General features: G+C 37.5%; 1 protein-coding gene and 2 pseudogenes across 1 annotated transcript; 1 reads left to right on the top strand and 2 right to left on the bottom strand.

Annotated features, from left to right (window-relative positions):
* Positions 1 to 924: 924 nt before the first annotated feature.
* Positions 925 to 7,308, top strand: LOC113175410 (fibrinogen silencer-binding protein pseudogene; annotated as a pseudogene).
* Positions 7,309 to 9,970: 2,662 nt separating this feature from the next.
* LOC144250831 (phosphatidylinositol N-acetylglucosaminyltransferase subunit Y-like) lies at positions 9,971 to 10,270 on the bottom strand. Its single transcript, XM_077794005.1, has one exon. The coding sequence runs from the start codon at positions 10,184 to 10,186 to the stop codon at positions 9,971 to 9,973; it is 216 nt and encodes a 71-aa protein (XP_077650131.1). The 5' UTR covers positions 10,187 to 10,270.
* On the bottom strand, positions 10,184 to 20,649 carry LOC144250688 (protein preY, mitochondrial pseudogene; annotated as a pseudogene).
* Between the last annotated feature and the right edge of the window lie 760 nt (positions 20,650 to 21,409).

Here is a 21,409-nt window from a genome sequence, read left to right on the forward strand (position 1 = left end):
AATGGCAAAAAGAAATAAACAAATAACCCAATTTAAATATGGGATAAAGATCTGAACAGACATTTCTCAAAAGGAGACAGGCAAATGGCCAAAAAGTATATGAAAGAATACTCAGTATCATTAATCATTAGGGAAGTGCAAACCAAATGATGATATCACTTGGTGAGAATGGCTATTATTAAAAAGACAAAAAGTAACAAATGTTGGGGAGGGTGTGAGGAATGAGGAACTCATATACAATCTTGGTAGGGAGGTAAATTAGTTCAACCATTATGGAAAACAGTATGTAGGATTCTCAAGAAACAAAAAATAGGGCTGGGGATATAGCTCAGTTGGTAAAATGCTTACCTCAAGGCCCTGGGTTTAATCCCCAACACCACAAAATTAAAAGAAATTAAAAATAAATTTACCATATAGTCCAGCCATCTCACTACTGAGTATATATATATATATATATATATATATATATATATATACATATATATACAAAGGAAATGAAATCAACATATCAAAAAGACACCTGCACTCCTATTTTATTGCAACATTATCTACAACAGATGAATGTGAAATAAGCCTAAATATCCATCAACAGATGAATGGCTTTAAATACACAATGGAATGTGTGTTAACACAAAATGGAATACTTTTCATCCATTAAAAATCATGAGATCCTATCATTTTCAAAAGTATGGATGGACCTAGAGGAGAGTATAACACAAATCAGGCACAGAGTTTTGGTCAAAAATTAAAATCTTTCATTCATTTTGAGTTGATTTTTGTATGCACTATAAGGTGTCTCTTTTCTTTTCCTTTTTTTTTCTTTTTTTTTTTTGCATCTGAATATACAGTATTTGCAACACCATTTATAGAAGAAACCATCATTTCCCTATTGTATATTCTTGGTGCTCTTGTGAACAATTGACCATGTACATGTAGGTTTATTTGTGGGCTCTCTATTCTGTTCTCCATGGTTTATATGTCTGTTTTCATACCAGCGCCCTACTGTTTTGTTTTGGGTAGCTTTGTAATACCATATGAAATCAGGAAATGTGGGACCTTCTATTTGTTCTTTTTTCTCATGATTGCTTTAGCTATTCAAGGTCTTTGTGGTTGCAAACAAATTTAAATATTTTTCTATTTCTCTAAAAAAAAACATTGCAATTTTGACAATGAATTATGTTGAATCCATAGAGACTTCTTTTTTTTTCTGATACTGAAGATTGAATGTAGGGTTGCTTTACCATTGAGCTACATCACCAACCCTTTTTGGTTTTTATTTGGAGACAGGGTCTGACTCAGTTGCTGAGGCTACCATTGAACTTGCAATCCTCCTGCCTTAGCTTCACAGATAGCTGGGATATTTAGGCATGTACCACATGCCCAATGCATAAAGACTTCTTTACCATTGAAAACAGAATCAATTTCAGAAAACTCAGAACCAATTCCGAACACTCATCTTTAAGATTGTAGGGCTGGTGTTGTAGCTCAGCAGTAGAGCACTTTCCTAGCACATGCAAGGCCCTGGGTTTGTTCCTCAGCACCACATAAAACAAACAAATAAATAAATAAAATAAAGGTATTTTGTCCAACTACAACTAAAAAATAAATATTTTTAAAAAGATTCTATTAAACCAGGATAACTCTCAGTAATAAAATTTGCATCAGGATTCTACTAGATAAATAAAACCAAAAGGGAGATTATATACCCACACATATATATGCAAACACATATATACATGACCCTTGAATAATATAAATAACATGGGCTGGGGATACAGCTCAGTTGGTAGAGTGCTTGCCTTGAATACAAAAGGCCCTGGGTTCAATCCCCAGTACCAATAAATAAATAAATAAAATGGGTTTGAAATATGCATGTTGACATAAATCTACTACAAAAAAGCCAGGTGCACCAACACATTGGAGAAAAGATAGGTTCTGATGCTGGAAAAACTGGAAAATCCATATGTAACAAAATGAAATTAGACACCTATCTCTCTCTTACCTTGCACAAAACTCAACTCAAAGTGGATCAAGAATCTACACATTAGACCAGAGACCCTGCACCTACTAGAAGAAAAAGTAGGCTCAAATTAACATCAAATTCCTCAACAAGACCCCTAAAGCCCAAGAAGTAAAATCAAGAATCAATAAATAGGATGGTATCAAACTAAAAAGCTTCTTCACAGCAAAGGAAACAATCAAGAATGTGAAGAAAGAGCCTACAGAATGGGAGAAAATCTTTGCCACCTGCACCTCAGAGCATTAATTTCCAGGATACATAAAGAACTCAAAAAACTTAACACCAATCAATAAATGGGCAAAGGAACTAAATAGACACTTCACAGTAGAAATATGATCAGTCAATAAATATATGAAAAAAGGTTCAACTTCTCTAGCAATTAGAGAAATGCAAATTAAAACTACACTGAGGTTTCATCTCACTCCAGTTGGAATGGCAATTATCAAGAATACAAGTAACAATGCCAGGCATGGTGGCACATGCCTATAATCCCAGGGGCTTGGGAGGCTGAGACAGGAGGATCACAAGTTCAAAGCCACCCTCAGGAAAAGCGAGGAGCTAAGCCACTCAGTGAGACCACATCTCTAAATAAAATACAAAATATGGCTAGGGAATGTGGCTCAGTGGTTGAGTGTCCCTGAGTTCTATACCCAGTACCGAAAGAAAGAAAGAAAGAAAGAAAGAAAGAAAGAAAGAAAGAAAGAAAGAAAGAAAGAAAGAAAGAAAGAAAGAAAGAAAGAAAGAAGAAAGGAAGGAAGAGAAAGAAAGAAAAAGGAAGGAAGGAAGGAAGGAAGGAAGGAAGGAAGGAAGGAAGGAAGAAAGAAAGAAAGAAAGAAAGAAAGAAAGAAAGAAAGAAAGAAAGAAAGAAAGAAAGAAAGAAAGAAAGAAAATATAAGTAACAATAAACATTGGCGAGGATGTGGGGGAAAAGATACACTCATGCTTTGTTGGACTGCAAATTGGAAAGTAGTATGGAGATTCCTCAGAAAACTTGAATGGAACCACTATTTGACCCAACTATCCCAAAAGATTTAAAATCAGCATACTATAGTGACCCAGCCACATCAATGTTTATAGCAGTTCAGTTCACAATATAGCTAAGCTATGGAAACAACCTAGGTGACCCTCAACAGATGAATGGATAAAGAAAATGTGATGCACATATACAATGGAATATTGTTCAGCCTTAATGAAAAATGAAATTATGGCATTTGCCTGTAAGTGGATGGATGCTAAGTAAAATAAGCCAATCCCGAAAAACCAAAGGCTGAATGTTCTCTATGATATGCAGATGCTGACTCATAATAGGTGGGAGGGTAAGGGGGGAAGAGTGGAGGCACCAGATTGGACAGGCCGAAGTGGGGGGGACAGAAGGGGGATAGGAATGGGAAAGACTAGAATGAATCTGACAGGACTTTCCTATATTCATATATGAATACACAACCAGTGTAACTCCATATCATTTACCACCATAAAAATGGGAAGTTATACTCCATGTATGTATGATATGCCAAACTACATTCCACCATTATCATGCTAAGTGAAGTAAGCCAATCCCAAAAAACCAAAGGCAGAAAGTTCTCTCTGATAAGTGGATGCTGATCCATAATGGGGGGATTGGGGCATGGGAAAAATGAAGGAAAGTTGATTAGGCAAAGGGGAGGGAGGAGAGGGAAGGGGGTATGGGGGCCAGAAAGATGGTTGAATGAGATGGACATTATTACCCTAGGTACATGTATGACTGTACATACGGTGCAATGCTACATCGTGTACAATCAGAGAAATGAAAAGTTGTGCAGCAATTGTGTACAAGGAATGAAAATACATTTTGCTGTCATATATATACCTAATTAAAATAAATAAATTAATTAAAAATATAATCTACTATCATGTATTACTAAAAAGAACAAATAAAAAAATTAAAAATAAAAAGGCTGGGCACAGTGATACATGCCTATAATCCCAGCAGCTCTGGGGCCTAAGGCAGGAGGATCACAAGTTCAAAACCAGCATCAGCACCTTAGTGAGGCACTAAGCAACTCAGTGAGACCTGTCTCTAAAGAAAATACAAAATAGAGCTGGGGATGTTGCTCGAGTGCCCCTGAGTTCAAACCCTGGTACAAAAAAATACTACAAGTAGTTATAATTTATCAAAATATACATCACACAGAGTGTGATGTGTGCCATATGCAATTGAGAGAAATGTAAACAAATATAGTGCTAAATTATAAGCACAAGAAAAGTAGATGTACACATCTATGTTATAGTTGGATCTGCAATCTCCCCTAAAGGCTCATGTGTTTAAGGCTTTGCTTCTAAACTGGTGCTCTATATAAAGTTGGTGGAAACTTTAGGAAATAAGGCCTGGTTGGAGGAAGTAGGTTATTGGGAGGTGTGCCCCTATAGGGTATATTGGGATGCTGGCCTCCTCCTCCTCCTTTTCTTATTCTTCATGCTCTTCTTCATTGCCTTCATCTTCTTCCTCATCTTCTCCATCATCTCCTCCTCTTCCTCTCCTTATTTGTCTCTTTCTACTTCCTGAACACAACGAGTTGAGCAGCTTTGCTCTACCATGGGCCCTCCACCATGATATTCTGCCTTACCACAAGCAATGGAGCCAGCAGATCATGAACTGAAACCTCTGAAACTGTTAACCAAAATAAATCTTCCTCTTTTGATTTTCTTGGGTATTTTTATCACAGCAATGGAAAACTACACATCAATGAACTAACGCACTGTGTTATTGTGATGATATTATATCTACTTCCTGTTACCATAAAACTCTGTGTAATGCTAATAATCTCCTCAAGAAAAGTTTTTTCAGTAAATTGTGTATGGTAGTAAATTGTGATCTGTCATGGTTTTTACTTATTTTTCACCATATAGCATATAGCACCCAAAATATGTGTTAATCAACTGTTTATGTTAATGGTAAGTCTTCTGGTCAGCAGTAAGACATTAATAACTAAGTTTTTGGAGAGTCAAAAGCTATACATAGGGTTGGGGTGTCATTCAGAGGCAGACCATTTGCCTAGCATGTGCAAAGGCCTGGATTCAAACCCACAACACCACACACCACACACACACATAGTTGTATACATTTCTGACTGGGTGACAGCACACTTAACTCCCATATTATTCAAGGGTTAACAGCATATACATATGAGTGTGTAGTGTGTGTGTGTGTGTGTGTGTGTGTGTGTAGAGACAGAGAGACATTTCCCAAGGAATTGACTTCTATGATTGTGATGGCTGGACAGGCATGTAAGAAAATCTGTAGAGCTGGTATGAAAGCTGGAAACCCTCAGTCAGAATCTGACACTGAAGTCCCAGGGGAAAATGTCCTCTTCCTTAGAGAAACCTTAGTTTTGCTCTTAAAACCTAATCCTGGGCTGGGGATATAGCTCAGTGGTAGAGTGTTTGCCCTGCATGCACAAGGCCCTGGGTTCAATCCCCAGCACCACACACACACACACACACACACACACAAAAAAAAAGCCTAATTCTTATGGTTAGGTCCAAGGATGTATAAGACCTGTGCACTGATAACTACAAAACAATGCTGTAATAAATTTTAAAAAAAAAACATAAATAAATGGAAATGTACCCTGTATTCATGGATTTAAAGGTAATGTAAAGGTATCAGTAGTGTGCAAAATGATCTATATTTCCCTCTACATAGTATTGACCTATATTTAGGGAATTTTATTCCCTAATAAAACTCCAAAAGCCATGTTAGCCAAAATAAATCTTCCTCCTTTGATTTCTTGGGTATTTTTCTCACAGCAATGGAAAACTACACATCAATGAACTTATGGAAAAGCTAATTTTCAAATTCATAAAATAACCTTTAAAAAGAATAAAGTTGGCGGGGGGGGTGCTCACAGTTCCTTATTTCAAAACTTACTACAAAGCTATAGTTACAAAAAGGAGGAGTGGTACTGGCATAAGGACAGCAATAAAAATGTTCTGGAATTAGAGAGTGTTGATGGTTTCACAACATAGTGAATTCACTAAAAGCCATTGAATTGCACACTTTATTTTTAATTTTTTAAATATTTTTTAGTTGTCAATGAACCTTTATTTTATTTACTTGTATGTGGTGCTGAGAATCAAACCCAGTGCCTCACACATGTTAGGCAAGTGCTCTACCACTGAGCCACAACCCCAACCTCAAACTGCACACTTTAAAATGGTGAAATTATAGTTCACCTGCAGTGCTTTTTCACTGGGCACGATTTATATTATATTGTCACAGGTGTGTCTCTGAAATGGTTTACTTGGAAGGTTGCAACAGCATGTACCATTGAAAAATGAGATAATCTGCAACACTAAGTCACTTGCAGGGTAATTCCTTAAAAAAATAATCATGGGGCTGGAAATATAGTTTATCGGTAGAGTGCTTACCTAGCATGCACAAGGCCCTGGGTTTAATCCCCAGCACCACCAAAAAAAAAAAAAAAAGAAATCATACCTCCAGGAATAAGCAATTCAAATTTGAATAAAGAGATTACAAAAACTGAATTCAGATATATTATTTTATATTATTTGAGGGCACTGCAAATAATGCCTTTCTCCAGTCACAGAATGATTCTGGAATATGCAGTTCCAAACTTGCCTGCTGAAGGGAAATTAATCTTGGGAATAATTACAATGCAAAATATTGTTTTGAAGCATCTGCAATGGCAATATTAGACCCACCTCATTTAGTGCAAACCTCAATGAACCTGCACAAGCAGTACCAGTTTATTTCAAGTAATGTTGGAGCACCGTCCTGTTGCTATTACAGTGGAGGTGAAGAAAAAAAGACATTAAACCACTTCCTCTACTGATTTTAAATCCTCAACATATTGATACTTTAGAGAAAGAAGAAGAACGTGAATAAATCATTTTATGGAGAGATCTTTGTCACCATCACTTGAGGAAAGTGTACTCCAATGGGAGATTATTTTATTTTCAGCATGATAGTGGAAAACACTTGCATTCACTATTAGCATATAATCCTCAGATCTTAAAAATGTTGAAAGAGGAGAATCAGATAATTTTAGAAAATAAAAAACTTACATTATATGTTCAGAAAAGGGATGTATTGAATGAAAATAAGGCAACAGCTAGAAGAAGAGCTACTAAAAGCAAAAATTGAAGTAGAGAATCTAAAAGCAATTTACTTATGGTATAATCTACCTAATTATTGGAGTCTAAAGGGTTTTTTTTCAATCTTTCAATTTGATTATTTTAATTTTGCCATAAATTACTTTGGGAATATCCTAAAGCAGAATAAATGCTGAAAAGTGTTGTTAATCTCTATTATAGAAAAACATTTGACCTGATTTTCTTCTTTCTTTCTTTGTTTTGGTATGATTTTCTAATTATTTGATTTTCTTTTTAGATATTAAAAGTTACTGATTGTTTGGTAATTGTTATGGTTTCGATATGAGGTGTCCCCCCAAATCACACATATGAGACAATACAAGAAAGTTTAGAGGTGAAATGATTGGGTTATAAGAGTCTTGGGGCTGGGGATATAGCTCAGTTGGTAGAGTGCTTGCCTTGCATGCACAAGGCCCTGGGTTCAATCCCCAGCAGGGGAGAGAGAGAGAGAGAGAATGACTTCTAATCAGTGCATTAATCCCCTGATAGGGATTAACTAAGTGGTAACTGTAGTTAGGTAGGGAGAGACTGGAGGAGGTGGGTTTTTTGGGGGGTTGTATCTTTAGGGCATATAATTTTTTCCTTGTTGAGTAGAGCTCTCTCTCTCTCTCCCCCTACTCTCCACTTCGTGTTGCCATGTACTGAGCTACTTTCCTCCACCACACATTTCCACTGAAAGGAAAATGACCACAACACTCGGAGCCACCAAGAAATCTTTACTGCAGCAGTGCAAAAGAGGAGAGAGAGAGAGAGAGAGAGAGAGAGAGAAAGAGAAAGAGAGAGAGAGAAGAAAGAGCAAAAGCAAGAGAGGGAGTCAGAGCAAGAGAGCGAGAGCAAGAGAGAGGGCCCGGCAGGAGGGAGTTGTTGTTGTTGTTGTTGTTGTTTTTAATAATTTTTTTTTAAAGAGAGAGAGAGAATTTTTTTAATATTTATTTTTCAGTTCTCGGCAGACACAACATCTTTGTTTTGTATGTGGTGCTGAGGATCAGCTCCTGATACAAACCCAGGCCGCACACATGCCAGGCTTGAGCCACATCCCCAGCCCCAGGAGGGAGTTTTTTATAGCCCAAATCTAATGGGGTCTCTGGGTCTGCAAGCTGCCTTGTGGCACAAGTGGGTTAAGTGTTCAGCCTTGGGGGGGGGGGCGGTGTTGAGTGCTCAGCCTTGAATGGGGTTGAGTGTTCAGACTTGACAAACAGGTGATAAAGACAGGGGGGGGTTGAGTGCGTGGGTTATCCTGCAGCTAACATTCCTTCAGCCTGCCCTACAGACAACTTAGTTCAGCCTGTCCTGCATCTAATACCACCAACTTTGGTCCAAAACAATGGAGTCTAGTGAGGATGGCCTTAGGCCTGAGCCTAAGCAACTCCTTTTTTTTTTTTTAAGAGAGGGGAGAGAGAGAGAGAGAAAGAGAATTTTTAATATTTATTTTTTAGTTCTCGGTGGACACAACATCTTTGTATTGTATGTGGTGCTGAGGATCCAACCCGGGCCGCATGCATGCCAGGCTACCGCTTGAGCCACATCCCCAGCCCCTAAGCAACTCCTTTTTAAAACTCCAGTTTGAAAACTGCAGTGTCACCAGGCACACCTACCCTCCAGTATGGCTCTCAGGCACAAACAAGTCACTTCTCCCCACCCTGACAAACTCAGAGTGAAGCCTTTGGCATGGTGTCCTCACCCCTTAAGCGGGAAAGGTGAAAAGATAAGGATGGGACCACCAGACCAGATGTTAACCCCAGGGTAAATGACAGAACTGAGAGATCCGGTGGCAGCTGATAAGGATTGAAAGGGGGATCAAAAACCCCAAAATCTGGTATAAATAATGGAGCAAATGAACAGACATTCAGCCAGCCAACATCTTGAGAGCTGCAGCTTCTCCCTAAGACCCTCTCTTCAACCAGCTCCATCCCTGGAGAAGCCTACCTTAGTTCCTGATCTGATCACCACAGTCTGAGTGAGTGTGCATCTGCTGGACTTAAAGCCTAAGGCTTTAAGACTTTTGATCTGACACTTGAGCTTAGCATGCAGAGGGAATGTCTGTCATGGGCCTGTCATGATTAAGTGTGTTTGCAGTGCTTAGAATTAATCTAGAATTGTTTGCTGTGAATTGATTATGTCTATTGCAGTATCTAGCAGTAAGGGTTGTCATTTTCTTGATTAAGAACCTATAGAGTGAATTTATATTGAATGATTTGAGTGAATAAAGCATTGAGTAGGGCAGAAGTGTGTGGACATTCTTAGTTTCTCCCCCTCGACTGCATAAATCGCACCTTTTGCCATCTCTACAAGTCAGCTGTCTATGGACTAAGACTTCTTTTTTTTTTAAGTACATGAAATTTCCATTTTATTATACAGTTTTATATCACACTAGTTCAAATGCATTTCTCTAAAAACTCTTCCAAAACTTCTTTGGGATTAACTGAGTCATCTCTAACATGGCTGTGGCTTTACCACTGATGCTGAAGTTAAACAAATAAAATTCCAAATGATTGAATTTTTACATTAATAAGCTAAGAAATGGCCTCAGATTAATAGGGGTGTTAATCTCCATCAAGAAATGTTGTTGAAATGTTTCTTCTGATTCAGCAGTTATAAGTCAGAATCTTCAAAAACAAGGGCAGAACAAAAGTACCAAGAAGCTTATGCAGCTTATACCTCCCACAGTCCTAAGCCCAAGAGAAGCAAGGCAAAGCAACTTTCCTGCAAGCTAAATGGGTCTCCAGTACTTGCATCTAATTGAGCTTTCAGAGATATATACCTATCATCAATAGGTTTACCATCTAGGCTATGGTTGCACTAATTATGTCTAAATAGTTTAATACCCATCCAAGTCCAAAGGTGAAAAAACACATACACTGGTATGGTCATCGGCAAGAGCAAACTATAAAAGCAAAGGCTAGCAGTACTGGTACAGCCCTGTGGGAAGTTTTCTTCCACAGTGGCAGAGTAGAACAATCCTGCTAAAGAGATGAGTGGAATCAGAACAGTCAACGTTGGCAGAGACAGAAACATTCTTCTTTCCCACTTACTACCCGCCACCTTGTCTGAAAAGGTATATAGTATTAAGAAAATTTAATTGTTTTTAAAAAATTATGAGTTAGTGTTGCTCCGTTTCTTCTTGTTTCTTATTTTGCTGTGTCATCCTAGCTGCTTGTGGTATCATATTAGGAATCCCATCAATGATTGGATAGGCTATTCCCAATTCTTCATTAATCAATTCATTTGTTGAGGCTTCATATCTGAGCGGCTTCTTGGAGAGAGGACACACTAGGAATTCCAGCAGTGCCTGATCGAAATTGCTGGACGGCTCTTTCGCCCTCTCGCTCCGATCTGCTAAGGACAGCGACCTCGTCGCGCGGAGGCACCTACGAGTGACCGCAGATGGTGGCGCTCGTGTCCTCCACAGCGTAGAGGCGAGCCTGCAGCATGATCCGCCCCCGGCAAACTCGCCTCCCTGCGCCCTACGCTAGCCGGGTAGCGTCCCTGACTAAGACTTCTGAAACCATGAGACCAAATACAATTTTCTTCCTGTAAAACTTTCTTGTCACGTCTTTTGGTCACAGCGGTGTAAAAGCTGACTACAACAGAAGTATTTTTCATTATCTTCCCCCAGTTTATTTTCTAAAACATTAAATTGTTGGCTTTACTGAAGGTCTTCTATTTATTTTTTTAAAACATTTTAATTATACACATTAATATGTGTGTGTGTATCTGTAGTTGGACACAATACAATAAATAAATTTTATTTATTTATTTGTTTTTATGTGGTGCTAACGATCAACCCCAGGCTAGGCAAATGCTCTACCGCTGAGCCACAACCCCAATCATTAAATATGTACACAAACACAAATTTTTTCCAAGTTCTGTCTTCAACTTTTTTAGTTAGAACTTTGAAAGCTAGTTAAATGGTTTTAAAACTAGTCCAATTTAAAATTTATATCACTTAATAACAAGAAGTTTCAATGTGGATCTCTGGGATTGTGTCTCAGCAGTAGAGTGCTCACTTAGCACATGCAAGGCCCTGAGTTTGACCCTCAGCACCACATAAAAATAAATAGATAAATAAATAAATAAATAAAGGTATTGTGTCCAATTACAATTGAAAAATAAATGTTAAAGGAAAAAAAAGAAGTTTCTCTGTGGGATCAGGGATGTAGCTCTTTAGTAGAGTACTTGCTAGCATGTGCAAGGCCCTGAGTTTGTTTCCAGTACCAAAAAAAAAAAAAGTTTTATCTCTGACACTTTTTTATGTTTTCATCTTTTGAAGGAGTATTAGATTTTAGAAATGGAAGATATTTGGAAAACACTTTTTCCCTCCTCTTAAATTTAGAGGTAATGAAACTGAGATCCAATGAAAACATAATGACTAACTTGAATTAATAAAGCTATGGCAAAATAAGGACCAATACTTGGTTTTTCTTTGTGTATCCTTCCCCCTCCAATTTATTGTATTTCAGAAGTAAAAACATGTTAAAATATTCTCCAGGTTTAAAAATAAGAGAAATTTATTTCATTTCATTAAAATTCCTTTTTGGGTTTGAGATGTAGCTCAGTGGCAGAGTGCTTGCCTAGCATGTATGAGGGCCTGGGTTCAATCCTCAGCACCACATAAACAACTAAAAATTCTTTTAAAGATTGTTTGGTTATTTAAACAAGGGAATCATATTGTGCCATACTCCTTCTCTCTTTTGTCTTACAAAGAGACACCAGATATCTCACTGAAGTTGTTATATGCTTTGTGTGATTTAAAGTTGTATCCTAATTCATTTTAAATTTCTTATTCTGAATACGGTTCTATTCACAGTAAAATTCAGAATGAAAATTTGCATAGAATGAAAATAGCAAAAAATCATATGTTTAGGGCTGGGGTTGTAGCTCAGTGGTAGAGCACTCACCTAGCATGTGTGAGGCACTGGGTTTGATCCTCAGCACCACATAAAATAAATAAACAAATAAGTAAATAGATAAAATAAAGGTATTGTGTCCATCTACAACTAAAAAAATTCTTTAAAAATCATATGTTTATAATTTATGATATAACCTGTAGTCTTTTATTGTTTGCATGTTGTTTTGGTTTTTGGTACCAGGTATTGAATTCAGGGGCAAAATTAATCACTGAACCCCATCCCCATTCCTTTTTATATTTTTCACTTAGTCACAAGGTCTCACTAAGTTGCTTAGAGCCTTAATAAATTGCTGATGCTAGCTTTGAAATTGTGATCCTCCTGCCTCAGCCTCTCAAGCTGCTAGGATTACAGATGTACATCACCACACCTGGCCTTTTATTGTTTGTAAACATTGCTATTTTAGTATTTATAGAAACAAAATCTTGATTTTTTAAAAAAAAAAATTTAGTTGTTAATGGACCTTTATTTTATTTATTTATATTTGGTGCTGAGAATCAATCCTAGTACCATATACATGCTAGGCAAGCACTTTACCACTGAACCACAACGCCAGCCCCCAAACCTTGATTTTTAAAGAACACATACTAAATTCATGCTAAATTTTTATCATGTGTTTTACTTAAGGGTTTCTATTTTTGCTGGTATTTTGTTGAGGAAGAATTTTTCTTTTTTTTTTAAATAAGGACATTATATTCATACATCTCATCTGGTTTTCTTTTGACATAATCATACATACAAGGAATTTCATTTCAATCCCCATTTTTCCTCTCCATGTTTTTCTCCCCTCCTCCCTCCCTACTCTGTCTCCTCTATCTTACTGATCTTCCTTTTACTCCTTTATTTTTGATTGGTACATTGTACATATACATAAAGGAGATATTCCCTTTGATACATTTATGTATGTATAATAGATAAGGGTGAACAAGCAGAAATCACTAAGCCAAGTGATTTTTTTTTTAAGAGAGTGAGAGAGGAGAGAGAGAGAGAGAATTTTTAATATTTATTTTTTAGTTCTCTGCAGACACAACATCTTTGTTGGTATGTGGTGCTGAGGATCGAACCCGGGCCGCACGCATGCCAGGCAAGCGCGCTACCGCTTGAGCCACATCCCCAGCCCCACCAAGTGATTTTAAGTGAGTGTAGTAAGAGTCAATTCAGGCTATGGTAACCTGGTCTGGCAAGTCTCCATGGAGGTAGCCTCTGTTTAGCTTGAGCAGGATTTTTACATTCAGGAACAAACTAGAAATCTACATTTTTGTGTAAATTTTTCCAATTTTATTTTTACTTTTTCCATATTATTTAGTGTATTAGTTGTACATAAGGTGAGATTTGTTATTGCATGTTTATACATGCACACACTATAACAATATAATTTGGACAATATCATTCCCCAATAAAATTTTGTAATTTTAAAATGTTCACAAATAATTCAAAATGCCTTTTGATAGCATACAGACAGGTGAGTGGGCCTCATTCGGCCATTCGGCTTCCTTTGTGGTTTCTGGTAGAGAAATGATTCTCAAGTGTACAGCCTTGGAGCATTCACTTAAGACCTTTTTAGAAATGTGTATCTATTCCTATGGAATCACAAACTCTGGGAAAATACACCCTCTAGAGATTCTGAGGCTAAGGAAACTTTGTGAGGCAAAGAAACAGAGATGGTTTTGTTGTTTGTTTTTCTTTTTAGCTCAGGACTGGGAATTTAACCCAGATGTGCTCTACCACTGAGCTGAATCTACAGACATTTTTATTTTGAGGAAAGGTCTCGTAAATTGCCGAGGTTGGCAGGAACTTGGAATTCTCCTGTCTCAGCCTACTAGTACTGGGGATTACAGGCATACACCTATGTGCCTGGTTCAAAATAAAATATTTTACAACTACCTTGGTACCTAAATCATGTTAGATTCTCAAAAGTTATTGTTGAAATGTAGAGTGAGTGAAAGTGAACTGAGGGATATCAATTGGGATGTTAGTTGGTGTCAAAGTATGGATTATGTTAAATACTATTTTTAAGGAGTGGCTTAACTGAAAATGTATGGGACACTGATGCAAGCTTTAATTATGGGGATGATATGATTAGAGCTGTGATTTAGCAGAGTGCTATAATAGCATTGAAGAATACACATTGTAGTAAGAGAAAATTATATCAGAAATTAGGTTAGGGCTATAGAAACAGAAAAAAAAAGGTGTACATTATGGGTACTGTTTTAACCTGTTCATAATCTCATTGGTTGAATTAAAAAAGCATTTTATATATTAAACGTTTTTATTATAGAAATGAATAATATCATATCCTTGATAATTTTATCTTCTCTTTTTAATCTGTGCTATGACTTTCCTTTTAGTGTAATGAATCTTCTAATTTGAAGTAATATTTTTATAACATAATTCTAATAAACATATTTTTACTGTAGGTGGCTTTAAATTTTTGAAATTAGAGTACAAATTATCATATGAAATTTAATCATATTATAATTTCAGCATGCTACCACTCAAAATTGATAACGAATGTTCAGTTTGAGTGTTGACTTTATTTTTTTAATTGCCGTTAGACACAATATCCTTATTTTATTTATTTGTTATGTGGTGCTGAGGATCGAACCCAGGGCCTCACACATGCTAGGTGAGTTCTCTACCGCTGAGCCACAATCCCAGACCCTTGAGTGTTGACTTTAAACAACAAAATTAACTTGGTGTTATTTCAAGTTTTTCAAAGAGCTACTCTTCCCTTTTCCATCTATATTTATGTGATAATATTTAAAATATGAGCTATTGTCCTTATGCTTTCTTTTGGAGTAATATCAAATTTTTTTAGAGAGAGAGAATTTTAATATTTATTTTTTAGTTTTCAGCAGACACAACATCTTTGTTTGTATGTGGTGCTGAGGATCGAACCTCATCCCCACATCCCCAGCCCCGTCATATCAAATTTTAATGACATGTTCAAATAGCTTGGAATGCAATAAACTATATTTACTATGATGGTGGTTGAATAAATACTTTGTTAATACATGTTCTTTTAAGTACAAGTAATAGGGCTGGGGATGTGGCTCAAGCGGTAGTGCGCTCGCCTGGCATGCATGCGGCCCGGGTTCGATCCTCAGCACCACATACAAACAAAGATGTTGTGTCCGCCGATAACTAAAAAATAAATATTAAAAATTCTCTCTCTCAAAAAAAAAAAATAATAAGTACAAGTAATACATTATGTGACTTGTGTGCTCCTTTTGTTGGCATAAGACAGATATTAGTACAACAGAGACAAAAATTTTAAAGATGTATAAAATAAATAATTTTTAAATTTATTTATTTTAATTAGGTATATATGACAGCAGAATGCATGTTGATTCGTTGTATATGATTGCAGCACAACTTTATATTTCTTTGATTCTAAACAATGTAGCATCGCACCATATGTGCACTCATACATGTACCTAGGGTAATGATGTCCATCTCATTCCACCTTCTTTCCTACCCCCAAAGCAAAGATATTTTAAGATTGACTTAAAAAGCACTACTCATAACCATAAAGGAAATAATTCACAAATTGACCCACACTAAAATTAAGAAAATGTATTTATCAAAACTTGCCCTTAAGAGATTGACATGAAAATCTATAGAATTCGAGAATATATGAAGATATTTGTAGTTAATGTAGTTTACAAAGAGCTTGTGCCCAACAAAGAAAAAGCAAACAATTAAATAGAAATATGAGAAATAAATACAAACTCGCATTTCACAAAAGAGGATATCAAATGGGCAGTAGATATATCAAACTTCACCAATAATCTGGAAAATAAAAACCAAAGATATAATAAGCATAACAGTTAAAAATCTACAGGTGATCATATCAAATAGTAATAATAAGAAATAATCATACTCAGAAAATGAAAGGAGTTAAAATATTTACTGAAGTTTATCATTCGTACTTTCTGTCAAAGCAATTGAATTCTTGGATGCATACACAACAGAAATGAGTTTCCTTTAATATAAAAGGCATATGGATTTTCATAGCAACATAATTCAGAATAACCAAAAACTAGGAGGGAAATGGCCATCAGTAGTAGAAAGAACTGAATTGTAAATATTAATTTACTAGAATATTTGAATCACTGAAAAATAAATAAAAGGTAGCATAGTTGCTATCTCTCAAACATAATATTTGCGGCGCCCCTCCCCTGACTCAGACAAAGGCAAGGCCCTACTGAGGTGGATGGCCCAAGGCGTTCATCCTCTGGAGGAGCGCAGTATGTTTCTGGGAATGGGCTGGTTTGTTTTGTATTCCTGTTAATAAGTATAGTTGCAACTTCTCATGACCATTAAGTATGAAGGAAAAAACATGACTTTCCCAATTAATGCAACTACTTCTAAAGAATAAATCTGTTTGCTCTAAATGCAATGATTCAGCTGTGGAGCATAAATTGTTAATGTTTAATGAAAACCCCCCTGTGGGAAAAACAGTCAAGGAACTTTTTGAGAAATTAAATTAAAATGTAGATAAGAAAAATTAATATTAAGAAGACAGATTAGTGCTTGGTACTGGACAACTTGTTCTTGTTCCTGTGCACAATGGTTTGGTGCTCTTACTTTTGTTTGATTAAAATTAATAGCCCCTCCTTTCAAGTTAACCACTTGCCATAACCACGGCAGGGGTTCTAGTCAGTAAGTCAAGAAAGAATAGTGAAGGTATAGGCCAATAGTCTGGGACATTTCTAACAATCATTAAAAGCTAACTAAGCAGAAACAGTTCAAAGCAAAACGAGAACTGAAAGTAAAAATGCTTGCTTATACATAAGCCAAGATACATTCTTCTTATCTAGTTGTAGCTATGTAATATTTTGTTTCTTTGAATAATGATTCCTGATTTGTAATCACAAAATACTGTGAGCCTGCCAAAATGTAAAGTATATATGATTAACTTCACAAGTAAAGATTGGGATTCAGCACCTTCACTTTTGTGTCCCTGTTGTTTCTCCACCCCCTTTGGGACCCCCTGCCAGAGCTGGACTCCGACAAATATTGAGCAAAATTAGACACTAAAAATATATACAGTATGATTCCACAAATAATCAACAAACTAACCATAGATATTCAATATCAGAACAGAGGTTATTGTTGGTGAAAGAAAGAAAAATGAGTGGTGATTGACAGGACTTCTGACAATGCAGACAATACTCCTTTTTAGAATTGGGGTGATATTTAATTGAGCAGGTTCACTTTGTGAGAACTCACTGAGCTATGTACTAACAACTTGTGTGATTTTCTGCATAAGTTATGTTTCAATTTTAAAAAGTATAGAAAAGACATATATGAACTTATAAAGACAGATGTCTAAAATTTATCTTAAGTGAAAAGAGAAATATGTATGAATGAAGTTATTCATGAACTCATGAATGAAGCATGATCTCCACTTAAAAATAAAGTTGAAATATATATTGGGCTGGGGATGTGGCTCAAGCGGTAGCGTGCTCGCCTGGCATGCGTGCGGCCCGGGTTCGATCCTCAGCACCACATACAAACAAAGATGTTGTGTCCGCCGATAACTAAAAAAATAAATATTAAAATTCTCTCTCTCTCTCTCTTTAAAAAAAAAAGAAATATATAAATATTTATTTGTGGATAGATAGCTGATGGAAAAGAATATTTCAAATTGGGATGATCAAGGGATTTTCCCCTTTTTCTTCATTTCAATTTTTATAAAAGATGTACATTATTTTGTAATTAAAATTAAATAATTATATGAAATGAGAAATCATAGAAAATATAGCTTAGACCTTAGATTCAATCATTATTATAATAAATATGTTATTGAATATTCCATATTTGCCAGACACTTTTTTATTTACCCTTTTATGTAATTATCACAGTAGTTTCAAATAGTTGCTCTTGTCCCATTTTATTTATCTTATTTATTTTGCCTTTATACATGTATTTTGGTTTGTTTTTTGCATTACAATTCTTAATACACATATATTCCACAATTTTTCATATCTCTGTTTGTATATAAAGTATGTTGACACCAAATTCAAGTCTTCATACATGTACTTTGGATGATATGTCCATCACAATCCACTGCCCTTGCTAATCCCCTGCCCCCTCCCACCCCTCTTCCCTATCTAGAATTAATCTAATCCCCCCATGCTCTACCTCCTTACCCCACTAGGAGTCAGCCTCTTTACATCAGAGAAAACATTCGGCATTTGTTTTTCTGGGAGGGGCTAACTTCACTTAGCATTATCTTTTCCAACGCCATTCATTTATCTGCAAATGCCCAGATTTTGTTCTTTTTTAAAGCTGAGTAAAATTCCACTGTGTATATATGCCACATTTTTTTATCCATTCATCCACTGAAGGACATCTAGGTTGGCTTCACAGTTTAGCTATTGTGAATTGTGCTGCTCTAAACATTGATGTGGCTGTGTCCCAGTATATGCTGTTTTCAAGTCCTTTGGGTATAGACCAAGGAAGGGATAGCTGGGTCAAATAGTGGTTTCATTCCCAGATTTCCAAGAAATCTCCATACTGCTTTCCAAATTGGCTGCACCAATTTTCAGTCCTGAGAAAGTGATGTGACTTCATTTTTGAGAAACTAGCCTCTACCTCAGAGCAAAGCCTGTCCAAGGAAGGGGGCATGGCCCAGGTCCTTAGAAAAACCCACAGAGCACTGCTAGGCACACACCCCACCTGCTGAGAGATCTGTGGCGCCAGGTGTCCCTGACTCAGGCTAGTGAGGACCCATAGCAAATCCACCAATCAGCATGAGACAAGGAAAATACTTGGGATTCCAGATGACCCTCCCAGTAGTTTATGGTGGTTGATAACACGTTTGGAAACCTTTTAGTTCAGCAAGTACTCCCCTCGTGGCTTAAACCAATCAGTTCAAATGAATCCCCCTCTTGTACTAAACAATCACCCTTACCCAACTTGTTCCTGCCAGTGAATGTGCTAATCATGTTTTAGAGTTGTTTTATGATTTGCAAAGAGATGCTATGATGTATGTAAAGTCCCTGCCTTCCCCAAAGAGTGTATAAAACTGCTGCAAACCCTGGGCTTGGGTCTCTCAGCGTCATCAGTTGTTGTGACCAAGCTAGCTTGCAATAAATGCCTCTTTGCTGCTTACATCGATCTTGGTCTCTGGTGGTCTTTTGGGGGGTCTCAAACTGGAGCATATCAGTCCCACCAGCAATGTATGAGTGTACCTTTTCCCCCACATCCTCGCCAACACTTGTTGTTGAGAAATAAGTTTATTTAGATTCCAAATATACTGTATGTAAATATCATAATACACTTGTTTTTAAAATGTTAAGATCCAGGTTGGGGTTGTGGCTCAGAGTTAGAGCACTCACCTAGCACATGCAAGGCCCTGGGTTCAAAATTCAAAATAAAAATAAATAAATAAATAAATAAAGGTATTGTGTCCAACTACAATAAAAAAATAAAATATTTTTTAAAAATATCCTGCTCAGAGTTCCTGCCTCCAGCTGCCAGGAGGGACAGCAAGCCAGCAGCAGAAGGGTGCTGTATCCCTGCTTTTCCATTCTCTCTCCTGAGTAGCTTTATTTCCTCTTCTCCTCTCCCACTCTGGTGTTTGTCCCTAGGAGGAACTGGGGATGCCTGCTTGGAGTTTGTTGTGGGGGGGAGGTAGGGGGAGGGTAGGGGTTGTGGGAGGGAGGAAGGAAAGGGGGTGTTCTCCTCAGGACCCCTCAGTCAACTTGAGATTTGAGCAATAACTTCCCCTTCAGGGCACCCCCCTGGGTGACCTTCCTATTCCCCCGCCAAAAAAAAGACTATGGAAAAATCTTGTCTCCCCCTTTCCTCCCCTCTGCCCTCCACCCCTCCCCAGGATAGATTGGAAGTAGGGTTACGAGCAGCCTCGGAAGCGGCGGGGAGTGCAGGACCAGAGCGAGTGATGGAGCCTGCGCACTGGGGATGGCGGGGGAGGGGGCGTCACATTGTCCCTGCGGGGGGGTCGCCCTGCGGGCCTAGGGCGGGGCCGGGGGCTCAGAGCCTCCTCTGCCCCCTCTGGCTGCCCCCTCCGGCTCCCCCTCGGCCCCCCCTCTCTGCCCAGGGTAAAGACAAAAAAAAGTAAAAAAAGAAAAAAATAGAAAATGTTAATATCCACAAATTTGGAATAGGAAAGACAGTAGAAAAAAATCTAACATAACTTTCCTTTGTACATGCATGAATACACCACAGTGAATCCCACCATCACGTAAATCCACAAGAATGGGTCCCTAATTAGAATAAGATATATTCCATGCATGTATAATTTTATGAAAATGGACTCAGTAATGTACAACTTAAAAAGAACCAATAAATAAAAAATAAAATAAGGGCTGGGGTTGTGGCTAAGTGGTAGAGCACATGCCTAGCATATGTGAGGCCCTGGGTTCAATCCTCAACACCACCTAAAAATTTAAAAATCCACAAATTCTCAAAATCAAAATTTTATAGAGAGACCCAGTCACTGAGCCAGCTGCAGATAACTCACAAGCCTCGCCCTCCAGCCTCCTGGATTCCGGATGCCCCGCCCGCCCCCTTCTCCCCCAGCTGCCTGGCACAGGCCATTTCCACCTGAATAGTATGGAATGCCCACAATCCAGAACCTCCCTGCTTTGGACCCCTTTGCTGATGCAAAGGGTGACAACTTGCTTCCTGCTGGCAGTGAGGATTATATCCATATAAGAATTCAACAGAGAAATGGCTAGAAGACCCATACTACAACAATTGAGTGAGGATGCTTTAAGCAACTTAGTGAGATGGTGTCTCAAAATTCAAAATAAAAAATAGAAAGGGTTGAGGATGTGGCTCAGTGATTAAACACTCCTGGGTTCAATCACTGGTACTCCCCCCAAAAAGTAGAAATTACTTTTACAACACCTACCCAATTTTTATTTCTTGCCCTCAAATCAACCACCCTGGGTGCTCTGATAGCTAATTAGCCCTTTCTGTCACACTGAAGAAACCGGCTAGGTGGGGGTCAGTGGAAGACTGTTAAAGAGAAGGGACTAGGCTGAACCCAAAGCACTGCACTCTCCCAAGAATCCACGAAGTGACAATTTCTCCACACTCCCATTCCCCAACCCCTCCCTCGAAATGCCAGCTCACACACCCTGCAGTGCTGCATTATATAAATAAACCAGTTTGTTTATGTATTTTCTTTTGATGAGTTTCTGGAAAATTTCCAGTTTGGGGCTTTCACACATAAATATTCTGACTGCTCTTCTACGAGTTTACTGTGGACATAATACCAGATTAAGGAATTTATAGATTTAACCTTTAAGAAATGGCCTTAACTTTTCACTTTTCACACTTGCCTCGCACGTGT

The sequence above is a fragment of the Urocitellus parryii genome, chromosome X, assembly GCF_045843805.1.
Source record: "Urocitellus parryii isolate mUroPar1 chromosome X, mUroPar1.hap1, whole genome shotgun sequence".
Lineage (NCBI taxonomy): Eukaryota > Metazoa > Chordata > Mammalia > Rodentia > Sciuridae > Urocitellus > Urocitellus parryii.

What these genes read in the sequence shown, in the direction of transcription:
- LOC144250831 (XM_077794005.1), bottom strand. Translation starts at nt 10,186, where the DNA reads ATGTTTCTGTCTCTGCCAACGTTGACTGTTCTGATTCCACTCATCTCT.